Here is a 16,826-nt window from a genome sequence, read left to right as displayed (position 1 = left end):
GAGTCTGGATCAGAGAATTCACGGATCAAAGCTTGCCGTAATTGTGGGAAGTCCGTTTTGACAGTCTCAGGTTGGCGGTCTAGGAAGCTACGAACATCACTGCTAGCCGTTATTCTTAACAGATACAAATTGTCCCAAGCTGTCACGTTGGCGACAGTTTGCACGTGAAAGTCAATGTCTCTTAAATAAGCATGAACGTCACGACCTCCTGTAGAATCTGCATCGAACATAGGAATGTTTCGAGCTAGCTTGTCAAGTTCTCGGTGGACCGTGCCGTGGTAAGTGGCATGGTTTTTCTTGAAAAAACACCCTTCGCTGCTGGCAGGTGTTCTTGAAAGCTGGCTGGTGATGTCTTGAGCCGTGGGCTTACATCTCCCTCCTTTTCAGCTCTGGGTTCTTGGCTGAAAGGGTTGGGGTGGCTGGCCGGAAGAAACTCTGTGATGTGTGTTTCTCCATTCCAGCCACTCTGCAGTCTGTAAGAATGTCTCAGTTCTGCATGAACAGTGTCAAGTTCATCTTGGAGCTCGTCTCTCTGCAGAGTAAGCTCGCCGATTTTAGCTCGGGCCGTTTGCAAATGTTTTTCGCAGGCCCTGGCTTTTGCGTCTGTTTCTTTTAGTTCAGTCTCGTCTAGGGATGTCCCGATACCACTTTTTGCAGAACGAGTCCGATACCGATACTTAGATTTTTGGTACTCGCCGATACCGATACCGTAACCGATACCTGAATTTTCACTGCATTTTTAATTTTTAAATGTATTAGTAGATAAACCAAAAGAATATAAATCATATTAGTTGGCTTAATTTGTTCATCAAATATATATTTCTTTCAGTTATTTTCATGCTTAGTTAAGCCTGCTAAAATGCATTGTATGAGTTTCTGTTACTGTCACTGTTCATTCTATTGCTCAATCATATTTTATCTTTCATTTAATAGCCACAGCAATATTTAGAGCTGCTTCAGCAGGGCTCAGTGCTGAGGATCGGGTCAGCGGTTCAAATGTTTGTCAAAACCAGTGAAATATCAATTATTTAATCCAATTTTGATAGGCCTATTACAAAAACTACCAGCATAATTAATGTGAATTTAAAACAAGCAGTCAGTAACAAAATAAGAACAATCGAATTACAAAAAGGACAAATAAATACAATAGAACAAAGAAAGACAAATGAAATAAACAGTGTTTTTAGAGTTTTTCGGGTAGATCTAACTTGTACAGAAATTTCAAAAAAGTAATCAAATGTGAAAAAAGCATTCATTGCTGTATAAATTATATATAGATGGATATTTTTGTAAAGTTGAAAAGGGTAGCCTATTTAGTCAAGAGCAGTGAGTATTTCTTTGTCCTTTGTTTGATTAACATTAGACTGCTGCTGCCCCTTTAAGACCGAACGCACCGCACCGACCGCATTTGAACATGCTACGTTCATTTGAGATATAACCGACTTTGTTTACTATAGGATACTCGCCAAGACAGGCGTTATTACACAATTTTGTGTGAATTCGTCCGTACAAGCGCAATATGTGAAAGTCTATTTAATTCAGTATTCGCGCGCTGAGACGCTGCTTTGGATGTTTGCGTTCATGAAACTTGACCTGCACACGTCCTGTAATAATGTAGGGAACCACTCGGTATACTTAAATCAGGTAACAGTTCATGTTTTACTTTACTTACATTTAGTTTTCATCCAAATAACATGTGCTGAGTGAGTGAACAATCAGCAATCAAGAGCATCCAACAGAAGTGCGCTCTCTCTCTCTCTCTCTCTCTCTCTCTCTCTCGTCAGTTAACGTTAATAATAAGCTGCCTGATGCCTCGTTTTATTTTCTTTGCCATTGACATCCGACTGAACAAACTTTCCACTGATGTCTGTTTAAAGGGATGTGCTCGACCAGCTCGCGCGTCTATGCCTCACAGTTCACCTCCACAAAGCACTCGCGGCGGCCAGTTTTGTTATGCAAAATGTACGTGGTATCAGTGCGTGGTATCGGCGAATTTTTATGAGTATGAGTACGAGTATATGAGGACAGTATCGGCCCGATCCCCGATGCCAGTATCGGTATCGGGCCATCCCTAGTCTCGTCTCTCTGTAGGAGAGCGTCACTTTGTTGGAGTTTTTCGTTGAGTTCTTTTCTGGTTTCTCTCTCCAACTGTTCTCTTTGGTCTGTGTCGAGGCGCAGATCTTGCAGGGCATTTCGAAGTCTTTCTACTTCTTTCTGTAGCTCTGGATCTGTGGCGTCCTCTTTCTCGTGCCGGTACTGGGTCTCGAGGAGGAGCTGATCTAGACGACTCTGGGTTCGGGCCTGGTCCCTCCGGGCCTCCTCCGCTTGAAGCTTAAGCGTTGCAGCTTGCTGCTCCAGGTCGATGTTGCTCCGTTCGCTGAGCCGTGCCTGGGCGACGAGGAGGTGAGCTAGGGTCCCGGTGATCCTGGCGAGTTCTTTGTGGGTGTAACTCTGGCTAGGATCCTGTGCCATCAGCTGGTCCAGCTCAGTATCCAGCTGCGTTTGGTTCAGATGCTGCAGGTCACTGGCATCCTTGGGCAGGAAGGTGTACGTCGTCGCTTCCAGCCATGTCGCTAAGTGCTCCCGACGGACCGCGGGACTGGATGCACGGGACATATTGGCTTCACTGTAGGCGAGAGAAACACAGCACACACACAAAGAGACCAATGCAAGTTCGTTCTAAGGTTAATGAGCTATACTCATACGGGCTATGCCGTTTATGAGAATTTTGGGCTAACTGATGCACAGTTAGACAGTTAGCGGAGCCAATTGACTTGGGTCGAAGGACCCGAACTAGAGATTTGACAGGCAGTAGCCTCGCGGGTCACGTGATGACACCGGCTGCTTGGTTTGTCGCCCTATTATTTAGCTTCCTTGGTGGCTCTCACAGGTTACTTGTCTCTAGGTGAAATGAAAGAAACAAATCACAACCGAACAAAGGATAGAAAAGATCAAAGTGAAACAAAACACTTGAAATGAGATAAAACAATAGTAACACGGTATGTGTTAGGGAGAATAAGGAGGCCTAAGCCTACTACTAGGGTTTAAGCTAGGGCCTACAGGTGAGTGGGGCTATCGGGGTATAAAGCCTAGGAAGGTGGTATGGCTTAGAGAAGAGGTAAAAGGTGGGCCAAACATCTAGAATGTACCCGGGGGAATATCTAATATTCTGTGGCTTATAGTAAGTGGAATGGGTTTTACTAAATTTAGATTAACCTGTGGTGAATTGAAGCCGCTCTGGTGGGACCCGTGGCTCAGTCAACCCCTCCGACGGTTCCCAACACTTGACCGCAGTGTTCTCGGGCAACTTCGTTTTCTCCCTGTACCTCGCTGCGCCCTCTCAGACAACTTGCGACTTTAAAACACAACCTGGCAACACCAAGGTTTCCCCGGCCAGACAATACGGCAAAATTGGGTTTTAGCCCGGAACCCTACGAAGAGTGGCCCACTTTTAGGCCTCAGTTCGGGTTTATTGTCCCAAAATTGCTTTGTGTGTGTCGGCTGGCGCGGTTGACCTTTGGAGTGCCAAATTGCTAATGTCACAGTTGCGTGCCGCAACGATGGTATGGGATTTGGAAGTGTCTGAAACAACACATACGGCCAGCATCAGTAACGCCGGTTGGACAACCTCGCTCGCGGAAACCAACCCGAGATGACTGCAACTCCCCACAGTGCTCTAGTGAATGCCACCTATAAATACACAAATGATAAACAAGTGAAACTTAAAGTGAATTAAGGCTAGTTTGTTTAAACCAAATGGATTAATTATTTATGTGGCAATAAGAGTCAAAGGTTTTACTAAATAATAATAAACAAAAGGAGATTATGATAATGTTACTTATCAAAATGACCTAACCCAAAAGAGAGAAGGAAAAGAATAACAGTAGAAATAAAATAATAGAATAAAAATTAAAATAAAAAATAAAATCAAAATGAAATGACAGGATGAACCCAGGAGAAGAGGCAGGCCGCAGTAGTGGGTTTTCACCACAAGGGGGCGTGCTCCCTCTCTGTGCTTAACCTGGCAAACAGAAAACTTAATTCAAATCAAAAATTCAAAACTTGTTTAAATTAAAATTTAAAATAAGCATGTGAGGAAATGTAAAAATCAGAATGATATCTTATAATAATCCAGATACACTAAAGTATCAGTCCTATTCATAAAAATAATCAGGAGAGAAAGACGATATAAAAGAGTGAAAGGAGGAAAATAGTGATGCCGACTTAGTATCCACAAGGCCACACGATGGTGCTGTTTCCTCCAAGTGGATATCAGTGGCTGAATAGACAACTCAATTTAAATTTAAAAATTCAAACTAGTTCAAATCAAATTTAAATGAGCATGTAAAGAAACGGAGAACTCAGAATAATATCCCATAATAATTAATGGTAACAGTGAAGTGTCATCCATAACTATAAAATAAATCAAAAGAGAAAAGTGGAAATAAACAATTCCCGACAGGATTTGAAGAGAGAGAAAAGAGAGCTGAGTGAACCGACCTAGCGGGAGGCGGCCACTAGGTGCCGTTGTTTCCTCTAAGTGAATATCAGTGGCTGACAGACAAACACAATTTAAATTCAAGTTCAAAATGGGTTTAAAATCAAATTTAAATAAGCACGTAGAGGGGATTGAAAAATCAGGATGATATCCTCTAATAATTAAAGATAACAGTTAAGTTTCATTAAAAATTATAAAATAATCGAAAAGGGTAAAATTAGAAATACATAATTCCAAACAGAATTGGAAAGAGAGACAAGAGAGAGACTGAAAGCTTTGGGCCGACTTAGCAGGTGACAGCCACTAGGTGGCTCACTTCCTTCTAAGTGGGCCACTCAGTGGTTGAGTTGAGACACTTAGTTTACACTATTAAACAATAAAATCTAAATTCAAATCATGTTTGAACCAAAATCAAAGTAAGTGTGAACAGTCAAAGGCAGGAAAAATTGTCTAACACAAAATAATATTCGCACAAGCCAAGCTGTGAATGCGAATAATTATTTAGAGTCTAAACATTATTTTTTTTTTTTTATATAATAACAGGGAAATAGACGTTCGCAATAAAAGAGCCTTATCTGAAAACGGCCACTAGATGGCGTTGTTGCGCTCATGCAGGCGGAAATCAGAGGGGCAAGGGGTAATTTGAGGCTGCTAAACACTTAAAGAACGCCCTCTGGCGTTTAGACAATGGAATTACACCACTTCAATGTGATTCAAACGCCGCGTCACGCGCTGACTTTCTGCAACAATCACAAATTAGACAGAGGTCTCGGCGGACCTTTTGGTGCTATTAATACTGCACAGGAGAGTATGGTGGGGTTTCTTCGCCGCAAATACTCAAATGTGGACAACAGGAATTTTCCGTCTGTTGCTAGACTCTCATATTACACACTTATCAAAATAGCACTTATGATTTGTGTATTTAGGTTTTCGATTGATTAGCTAGGTCAATGTTAACCAGGAGTTTACCGTTTTGTTGAATATCACTGGACTAACCACGAATTCAATAACGATAGCATGCATGCAAGGCCTATATGTTTAAAAGGAATCTCTCTTAAAAACATATTTATTAATACCGGTAATACGCACGTGAGAATTCTTCATTCACAGCGATTTACAACAAATATTAGAAATGTCTCCACTGCAGAGCGATTTCTTCATCTCTTAACAGGACATTTGTAATATTAAATAAGCTACTGCAGTGTACATTTAACAGTGCTAAAAAGGCATATTTTAGCAACTTGTTAAAATGTAACGTTAGGCCTACTGACTTCGGCTTTTTGCCTTGGACAGTTAGGAGTGAGTTCGCGTTTGCGACTTATCTCACAATTTTCATAATTTCATAAAATGTGTGCACAAAAAAAAATTATTAATATTCATATAAACAGATTGAAACTGAATTGCTCATAAACAAAGTTTGAAATTGCCTAAAAATTCTCCACCATAATACATGTAACCGCACTGGCATTAGTAGTACATTTAACATTTAGCTCAAATGATCTATAGGGAATTTTTATAATTAATCATGAATATGATTAATATTTTGCATATTACAGTTACATTAAAATATCGAAACTGAAAATAGATCGCCTGTATATGAATAATCAATCACAATGAATTATAATTCCTCATTCATATATCAGTAATCTTATTTCAGATAAATTATATGACATAACCCTTAATGGAAATTAATGTAATTATCAAACAGTTGTTTGTCCAGCAAACGCCGTAAGATTAGCTTACCAACTTCTCAATAGAGTTTATCACTTTATAACTTCAGGAAGGACAGTTTCTGGCCGAGAAACTATTTTCCTATCCTTATAAAATTAATTAATCGTAAAGCTTGTAGCTTAAGATCAAAACATCCCATGGACTTTATAGTTATGAGCAGGCAGACAGAATCAATCAAGTTTATAGAATTTTAATAATTGGACTAATGCATTGAACTAAGGAATACAAAATACTACAATTTACACGAGTAAATATGTATGTACAGGACACGTAAACAAAATACAAGACTAAACAAATAACGAAAATGAGGGAGAGAATGAAAGAGATCGGACAATGAGAGAGATGAGAGAAAGTGAAACTAACATGCGATCAAAGAAAGATCACAGTTAGGCAAAATCACAGGCAATGTAACCTTTTGAGAGGCAATAAGGAATCAAATCACATTAACAATTCAATAAACTTATCTTGCAAAATGGTTCTCTTGTTGCTGAAGAAGAGCTCCTTTTAGAGCGGGGCGTGTTTCCTCGTGTCTTTGGGGCGAGCAGACTCGCGCAAAGTTTAAAGGTTCACCGAAACGTGAAGTTGCCAGAGACATGATTCAGAGTTCATTTCCCTTTGTGGAGGGAGAAACGAATATGAAAATAAAACTTAGTAAAGAAAAGACTTAAAGGAAATAAAAGAGAAAACGGAGAATGCTCCCTAAAAGGGAGCCATATGGATCTTCTCGCTGACGAAGAGGGTTCGTAAAAGTGCTCACGGAGATTTCCTGAGTCGGTCTTTTATGGAAAATATGGGTTGACGCCTCTGTTCGCGCAAACAACCAATGAACGTCCAAAGATATGAAGCGGGAAAAGTTCTTTTGTCTCTGGGGGAGACACCCACTCCGAGGGAGTTATGGTGTTGTCTTAATACTCTAGTAAGACGATTCATATAGTAATAATCATATCATTGCAATTAGTGCTGCACGATTAATCATATCGCAATCGCAATCGCGATGTCAAGCCTAAGCGATTATATGACGCAAAATGCTGCGATTTTATATTAAATAAACAAATTAGCGCTGTTAACGCACTTATTAATGCAAATGCTTTTAAACCATTCATGCGCGATAAAACATAAAAAAAATGAGCTGCCTGTGAATGTCCTCCTGACAGACACACACACACACACACACACACACACACACACACACACACACACACACACACACACACACACACACACACACACACAGAGATAGACGCGCGCCAGTATCAAGTTCTCTTTAGCGGTAGAACGAACAACACACATGTATGCCAAAATGAACGCGCTGCCTGTGAATGTCCTGACTGTGACAGACAGAAAGACTCGCGCTAATATCGTGCGTGCACACAAAACAGCATGACAGAATACAGTTCTCTTTCGAGCTTGAACGAACAATAACACACACAATTATGCCAAAATGTCTTTTTGTCGAGTGTCTTCATAACATAAGAGTAGTCTTATGATGAACATGAAGAGTTGATGACTCGTGAAAGAATGAGGCGCGTGTGAGATCCGCGTTTCTGACAGCGGCTGGTCTTAAAGGGACAGTACACAGTAGCCACTAATTATATCTGTCGCTAAAGTTATTCTTTTTAATTTTTTTTTTTTTCTATTTTTTTTTATTTTTTATTATTTTTCTTTACCCCTGACATGTATGGTTATATGTACTCTTGTATGTAAATTATGTTTTGTTCTTGTTAAAATGCAATAAAAAAAAATAATCTGTCGCTAAAGTTAATCAAAGAACAAAGGGAACAGAGAAAAACACTTACTGCTCTTGAATAAAGAACTTTTTTCTTTAGGCTGATTATCACTAATCTGTGTGTGCATTTATTTTCCTTGAGAACCAAGCAAGTTGACTCATGAAACCATTTGTTTATTATATCGCAATCGTAATCGCAATATTGACCTCAATTATCGCAATATGACATTTTCCCCAAATCGTGCAGCCCTAATTGCAATCTATTATCGAGATTCAACTCCGTTAAGTCTCAAGATTTAAAATGATATAAAACATGTCAAGATTTAAAATGATATAAAACATGTCATATGAAAGATTATAGGAATAAACAAAGTTACATAAGATATGCATAATTACACACATTTAAGGTTTGTTCATTCAAATAAACGTCATAAACGAAGCGAATATAACCTAGGAAAACACTCAGGAGTATATGAAAAATTACATGCTTATATTCTAAGTTTAATGTCCAAAGTTCGTGTATGTGGGTGCGTTAATGTGTGTGTTGGAATGTCTGTCACGTTGCGCTTCCCGTTATCTCTTGCAGAGAAGCTTTGGCTGCAGCTTGTACAGGGTAAAGTGTTATCCTCTAGAAAGAGTCGTCGGGTTACAGAATGCGATTCCACTGGAAAGATATTCTTCAACAATACATTTCAGAGCTAGACACTAGAAAATCATATTATGTGATCAAACAACTTAATAAAACATGCATACAGGAATTGTACATATATCAAAAGGGGTATTTCTAAGTTCTAATACCAAAGGTGTGTGTGTGTGTATGTCACATAGAAAGTTTCGTTATCTCTCTGTGGGTCCTTTTGAAGCTCCCCACAGGGAAGAAGAATGTTGGTTTCAGGTTTCTGGAGTATCTCTGAGGTGCCATAAGTGTCAGAAAAGTCCATTTGCGCCAGTCTCTCTGGAGCTGGCGTATGATTTATAATTTTGATGTCAAGAGGTTACAAGCTTTAGTAAGCTTAGCAAAGAACGTTTTGGGCAGGAATGTGCTTAGAAAACACAGAGAGTCCGAATTTGTTAATTCAGAATCACACGAACGAATGATTCAAATAGCCCAGTCGCTACAGCGTAGAGTGAACCTATGAAAGGGAATGTCTCGATTACGTAAGTAACCATGGTTCCAGGAATGGGGAACGAGACGCTGCATTTTAAACCTTTCCCTTACCTTGCTATTAGACCTTCCTCTGTAATAGAAATCTGATGAAATAGCGCATAAGACGCTCTTAATGAGCATAAGTGACGTAATCGCTACTGGTCAATAAATGGTGTGATGGTATAAAAGCTTCAGACATTTGTCACACCGTAGGTGTTTCCATAGCGACAGCTACGCAGTGTCTCGTTCATAGACAGTTATGTTTATATTCGTAAATATCATTTATTTTACATGGTGTATAAAGTGTTGTTCAATAAAACCCATATGGTTACTTACTTTTGATACTTTATATAACCAATTATTATTGCTAGTTCTTATATATTTGTATTTTAAGTCATTTTAAAGGCTATTGTTAACTTGGATCTATTTTTTTTACCACAATTTTTATCCGATTACTCGATTAATCGATGGAATAATCTATAGAATACTCGGTTACTAAAATAATCGATAGCTACAGCCCTACTCATATTCAACACATCGGGGAATTTTCTCACCGATGAGATCTCTGGCTGTCTCTTGATCTTCCTGAATGCGACATACATCTGACAGCTGCAGGAGTGAATCAATATGATATGGGTTGAGTTGCAGGAGAACCTGAAAGAAAAAAAAGAGAGAAACGGAGCGTCAAATACATAATGTAACACATCTGTCACTCATGTGTGCATTAAAAAAAATCTAATCAGTCCACAGCTAATAGCATATTAGAATATAATTACCACAATGTTGTTGGGGTCCATTGACTCGACCGCATCAAAAAACTTGAACTGGACTTGCTGATAGTCACGATTATGTTCAAAGGTGAAGTGCTGAATGCCATCTTTAGACTCCACTAGACTCATGGAGATACCTAAGAGACACAACTAGTCAGCTATATTTCACACAAATTATGTTAACAGTATCAAAAGTTCTCTCAAACGCCCACTGCAATTCACTGCTCACAACAAAATACACAAATATATTATAAATTGTTTTGTAAACTTAGAACCACACAGATCATTTTATATCTGTAATTAAATAAGGGCTGCACAATAATAGCAAATCATGACAAAAATCTGATTATTTCAAGATCAAAGACGGCGATAGGAGAGAGAGCTAAATCAGTATTTGTGAGATAATTTAACGTTCAGATATACTAGAAGATATTGTTGTGCTCTGAATAGATGATAAATCAATTAAAAAAATACAATACAATAGTCAATTAGAAAATACAACCTGGTGGTCAGATTTCTCAGAGGGGCCAGGAGGTTAAACCCGCCTCTGTCCTGTCCTGGGACCTGTCTATTGTCCTGAGGACACTTCGTGTCCCTCCATTCAAGCCGCTTACAATACTGACCTTCGGCCTCTCTCGCTAAAGACCCCCCTTCTATGAGGCGCCGGACTGGACAAAAGCGAGGCGAACTGCGCAAGCGAGCGACAGTGCTCGAGAGAGACCGAGTTTGTCTGCGCGCGAGAGAGATCGAGTGTGTCCGAGCATTAGTATTGGTACATGCATAGTAATATATAATTACTATATAAGAGGCATGGAAGTTCGATTAATGGACAACAATAATCAGTACAAATATCTTGTTTTGAACTATTGTTTAATAAATATAAATCATTCGAGCACATAAACTTCCATATGGAGGATTAAATAAGATTGAATGTATGTAGTAAGATTTCATAACTAATCACTGACACTGTACCACAACCGCGTCAAATAACAATGATTCTGAATTTTATTCACCAACATCGGGATGTTGTCAGTGCAAGTCATGGTACTACGAGAGCTGTGGAGAGGATAATGGCATCTGTGAGGAACATGGTTATATCTGCAAAGACTGCCTTTGAAAAGAATGCAGCAAAATATCTAACTGGCCTGACTAGGCGATGTAATGGTATAGCTACAGGAAATGTTAAAGTGTTTTTGTGTTTTTGTCAAAGATGTTATAATCTTTAACAAAATGTTTGACATTATTTGACAAGCATACACACGTGGTACTATGACTTGCACTGACAACATCCCGATGTTGGTGAATAAAATTCAGAATCATTGTTATTTGACACGGTTGTGGTACAGTGTCAGTGATTAGTTATGAAATCTTACTACATACATTCAATCTTACTTAATCCTCCATATGGAAGTTTATGTGCTCGAATTATTTATATTTATTAAACAATAGTTCAAAACAAGATGTTTGTACTGATTATTGTTGTCCATTAATCGAACTTTCATGCCTCTTATATAGTAATTATATATTACTATGTATGTACCAATACTAATGCTCGGACACACTCGGTCTCTCTCGCGCGCTCACACCCTCGGTCTCTCTCGCGCGCTGGCGTTCGCTTCGCTTTTGTCCAGTCCGGCGCCTCATACCCTTCTGCTGGTCAAGCGAGTTGGTGGTCTGCAGGCTTCCTGCAGTGGAGGCTTCCTGCCTCGAGTTTAGGCCCAATGACAGCAAAGTTGTCCTTATGCCCAGACGAGGATATGGTGCTTTCCACACCCTTTAGGGCACAACTTTTTCCACTCTCTGCTCTCCCCTCTACTTAGTGTAAACAGACACCACACCCACTTTGCCCAGTTCAGGCAGTCAGAGCAGCTGTTTGTATGCTTCGAAGGCCACTTCGAAAGGGGTTGTCACTGTCAGTTATGAAGCAGAGACTATCCAACTGGATAGAGGATGCAATATTGCTAGCTTACAAGTCCTTGAACTTACATCACCCTATTCTACAACCTAGATGTCCCTGCTCTTCAAGCACAGATTTTGTCTGCTTAGTCGCTCTCTGGGTTTTCTTCTGATGATGTCATGCCCCACGGGCTCCGGTTCTGGACCTGAGCCTGTATTATTGGATATATTTTAAGTTCCTACCATGGGGCCCTTGGCATCAAGCAACCCAGGCTACGGACTCGCAGGACGGCTTGCAGTGCGTTCCCCATAAGCGTCAGAAGAAACTGATGCAAAGTGAGTGAACCATATAGAAACGTGATAGCGGGATACTCAATAACAGGAAGGAGCATTGTATAGCTTGCCGTGCTACTGCAACAATGTGGGGGTCGACGCTGACTCTCCTCAGTCGAGTGCAGGTGCACAGACATGAACCAATCAGGCTTCAGTATTCAGAGAAAAACAGAGTTTTCCCCATAAGCATGAAAAACTGATGCAATGTTTGTTCCCGTTATCTCAGGGAATCGAGGTTACGCTAGTAACCGGAACGTTTTAGATACCAGACAAAACAGGTGCCTTCTGACATAATCCAACATTTCTGGATCCAACATTTTTGGCTTTCCTGTCATGTCAGAATAATCTAACCACATTTAATAACTACTATATCAAAGTTGACATTACTCTGTGTTCATATACTCAGAATGTCTCATTCCCTTCAGGATTTCACAATTCACAACAGCCACTACTTCCTTGTTCCAAGGATGGCAGCCTCAGGCTCACCCTCGATTTGAGATGTCTGAACTGTGCTCTGTTAGGACGGCCATTCAGAATGCTAACTTTGAAATGAATTCTCTCACAGATTTACCCAGGGGATTGTTTTTTTTTTCAGTGGAACTGAAGGTTGCATACTTTCATATCCAGATAGCCCCTCATCCACACCGTTCTTGAAATTCACGTTCAAAGTGGTGTCTTAATTATATGGGCCATTCTGTTGTATGTGCAAATTGTATAATATCGAAGGTACACATTTCTAGTAGAAATCTATAGAAATCCTAGAAATCTAGACGCACCCTAGCGGCAGCAAATTTTATTTTGCAGCCAGTGTCGTCTAGCAACTCTCCGTTGACTTGCGAGCTGGAAAAACCAAACTCTAGTCAGGCTAATCACATTGTGTATAGAGTCGGTGGGCGTGCTTAACATAATGACGGCAGAGTTGTGTTTTTTTACATTTAGTTCTCCAACCAATAGTAAGTTTCCCCTTTTGTTTGTTGTTTTGGCCTGACCTTCTCTTGAAGATTGGATGCTTCCATTTTCTTTGTTTAACAAAAATAAATAATTTTACTTTTGCATCATCAAGTGGTTGGCTCACATTTATTGATTGGGATTGAAGGGAAACCTCCATGTTTATGTTTCTCCTTTTTGATTTAATTTAATCCGGTTACCCTCTCCCAACCCTAGAATGGGAGAGCTTGTAACAAGTGGAAGGACTAGACACCCTTTCCAGCAGAGACAACCTAACAACCCCGGATGAACTAGTATTTCATTTAGGCTTGGGCGGTATTGGAATTTTGATACCGTCAAACCTCCTCCCTATTTTACCGGGGTATACGGTATTACTGTGACTAATTAAAAATTATGCCATAATGGGCTCAGATGGCGTCACCAAACTGTTGGCTTGTGCCTACACCGTTCAGAAACTGAATGCCAGATCAAAAAAAATAAAAAAAATAAAATCAAGCCGTGCACGTTTTGTCTGAGTCCGGCCGACGGCATTAACTGTTATTATGAGCCCGAGCCCACCATTATTCAACATAATATCTGTGTGCGTGCAACAAGCAAGAAGTGCCTTTGTAATCCGGTGAGGCGTGTCCATTGATTTTTATTAATAAAACTTTTTTGCAAAGATGGAAGTTGACGATCGCCATCTCTGTAGTGAACGCGCCTATAGAGAGAAATGCACATCATTGATCAATCAGATTTATTTTCGTTTTGAATTGTTTCGTTTAAAGAAATTGACGATCGCCATCTCCATAGTGAACGATAGAGAGAAATGCACATCATGGATTACAGAGAGTAGGCTAGTCTATTTCTTTTCTTTTCGTTTTGTATGGTTTCGTTTACTGAAATTGATGATCGGCATCTCTGTGAACGCTATAGAGAAAAATGCACATCATGGATTAATCAGAGAGTAGCCTACCCTATATTTCTTTTCGTTTTGAATTGTTTTGTTTAAAGAAATTGACGATCGCCATCTCTGAGTTTCGGTTAATTTATGAGATTTCAATGCAAGTGACCGTGGCATGCCAGCGCCCATCATGTCATGATTATATTAATTCCAGGCAATTTGGTTGATGAAAAATTTATTAAAATTAAGATACAATTTATACAAAACGAAATTCGTTTTAAAGAGGCCTTTTACAAAACGAAATTTATTGAAGTGGTCAAATCATCTGACTCCCGATGCATCCCATCTTATTTGTGCTGTTCACTTTTCATAATCAACAAAGATGGAAAAAATAACATTATAATATTTTAACAAATACGAAACTTAATGCGCTTATTTAATGAACTCGAGAACAAAATGCATCCTGGCAGTAGTGAGTGGGTGGTAGTTTCGGAGATGCGACATTAGGTTGAGGTGTTTACATCTCTCGCGGTCACCTTTTTATGGCACAATTTACAAATTGCCTCGTCAGTATTTACCGCCTCTCCCTTCTCATTTGACTGGAACCAGAAATATTACCAAACTGCAACCACACAAGCATTTTTAGGCAATAAATAAATTATATATATTATAGGCTATATAAGTGCCGGTAATGACGGTATTGAAACTGATACCGGTGCTATTTTAAGATCCCGCGGTATCCGATATTACCGTAATACCGCCCAACCCTAATTTCATTATAATGATGTGATTCAGTCACTTCTTGATACTTACGCACCATTAAAACCAGAACTGTTACGTTTGTTAATTCTGCCCCTCGGTACACCCATGATTTGCGTAGGCTAAAAGCTCAAGGCCACCGTCTGGAGCGTTTGTATGTTAAAACTAGACTTGTTGTCCACAAACAGATGTACAATGTGAAAAACTACAAAACCGCTACAGCTAAATCTGACTATTACTCCTATCAGATCATGTCTATTAAATGAAATGAAAGAACTATTTATCTTACAAAAGATATTTTAAAGCCTCCTAGATTCTATACCATCACATTTCCACTCAGTTGATTTATGCAATGCATTTTTGACCTTTTAGTGTTGTCAAAAGTACCGGTACTTCGGTACCAAGTCGGTACCAAAATGTGACGATACCAGCATTTCTGTAGTACCGGTAGTACCAATATTCGGTACCCACTAATTTCTGGCAGCTGCTTTCAGGCAGCTGCTTTCAGTCGCTTCCGTGTTTATCTAAGCGCGGGGCTTCAGACTAACTTTTTTACTAGGAGCACTGTAGCCGATGTACACTCACCTAAAGGATTATTAGGAACACCATACTAATACTGTGTTTGACCCCCTTTCGCCTTCAGAACTGCCTTAATTCTACGTGGCATTGATTCAACAAGGTGCTGAAAGCATTCTTTAGAAATGTTGGCCCATATTGATAGGATAGCGTCTTGCAGTTGATGGAGTTTTGTGGGATGCACATCCAGGGCACGAAGCTCCCGTTCCACCACATCCCAAAGATGCTCTATTGGGTTGAGATCTGGTGACTGTGGGGGCCATATTAGTACAGTGAACTCATTGTCATGTTCAAGAAACCAATTTGAAATGATTCGTACTTTGTGACATGGTGCATTATCCTGCTGGAAGTAGCCATCTGAGGATGGGTACATGGTGGTCATAAAGGGATGGACATGGTCAGAAACAATGCTCAGGTAGGCCGTGGCATTTAAACGATGCCAAATTGGCACTAAGGGGCCTAAAGTGTGCCAAGAAAACATCCTCCACACCATTACACCACCACTACCAGCCTGCACAGTGGTAACAAGGCATGATGGATCCATGTTCTCATTCTGTTTACGCCAAATTCTGACTCTACCATCTGAATGTCTCAACAGAAATCGAGACTCATCAGACCAGGCAACATTTTTCCAGTCTTCAACTGTCCAATTTTGGTGAGCTCGTGCAAATTGTAGCTTCTTTTTCCTATTTGTAGTGGAGATGAGTGGTACCCGGTGGGGTCTTCTGCTGTTGTAGCCCATCCGCCTCAAGGTTGTGCGTGTTGTGGCTTCACAAATGCTTTGCTGCATACCTCGGTTGTAACGAGTGGTTATTTCAGTCAAAGTTGCTCTTCTATCAGCTTGAATCAGTCGGCCCATTCTCCTCTGACCTCTAGCATCAACAAGGCATTTTCGCCCACAGGACTGCCGCATAGTGGATGTTTTTCCCTTTTCACACCATTCTTTGTAAACCCTAGAAATGGTTGTGCGTGAAAATCCCCGTAACTGAACAGATTGTGAAATACTCAGACCGGCCCGTCTGGCACCAACAACCATGCCACGCTCAAAATTGCTTAAATCACCTTTCTTTCCCATTCTGACATTCAGTTTGGAGTTCAGGAGATTGTCTTGACCAGGACCACATCCCTAAATGCATTGAAGCAACTGCCATGTGATTTGTTGATTAGATAATTGCATTAATGAGAAATTGAACAGGTGTTCCTAATAATCCTTTAGGTGAGTGTATATAGTGTCTGTGTATATTAAACCGCAAAAAGACTATTTAAATATTAACCCTGCATGTTCTGCTGGTCTTTGTGTGAATGAATGGCGCAGACGCGCGGATTCATTTACCTCACACACACACTGAAGCACGAGTGACGCTCGCGCTGTTTTCAGTCTCTGCTGCCTCACAATATGATGACCTGATGAAATTCATCTCCAGAGCCACTCTGAGAGTCACTTCATGAGCATTTTACCGTTTCATTTGAGAAAAACTATCGTCATACCATACACGCACAGAAACTCAAAAGGTCTTCACGGCAACCCGTCAAAATAAAAGTTCGGTTAACTTGAAATT

General features: G+C 40.0%; 1 protein-coding gene across 1 annotated transcript in view; it reads right to left on the bottom strand.

Moving 5' to 3' along the window:
* The window catches only part of tcf25 (TCF25 ribosome quality control complex subunit), a 154,723-nt gene that overhangs the window by 86,039 nt on the left and 51,858 nt on the right, over positions 1-16,826 (bottom strand). Inside the window, exons 7-8 of the mRNA XM_081371802.1 lie at positions 9,879-10,009; positions 9,657-9,756 (exon numbers count right to left, since the gene is read on the bottom strand). Coding sequence (XP_081227928.1) covers positions 9,657-9,756; positions 9,879-10,009 — 231 coding nt within the window. The remainder of the gene's footprint in view (positions 1-9,656; positions 9,757-9,878; positions 10,010-16,826) is intronic.

Source organism: Scardinius erythrophthalmus (assembly GCF_964197995.2).
Source record: "Scardinius erythrophthalmus genome assembly, chromosome: 8".
Taxonomy (NCBI): Eukaryota; Metazoa; Chordata; class Actinopteri; order Cypriniformes; family Leuciscidae; genus Scardinius; species Scardinius erythrophthalmus.
The sequence above is the reverse complement of the archived record's forward strand: the minus strand, read 5'-3'. Positions and strand labels throughout refer to the sequence as shown.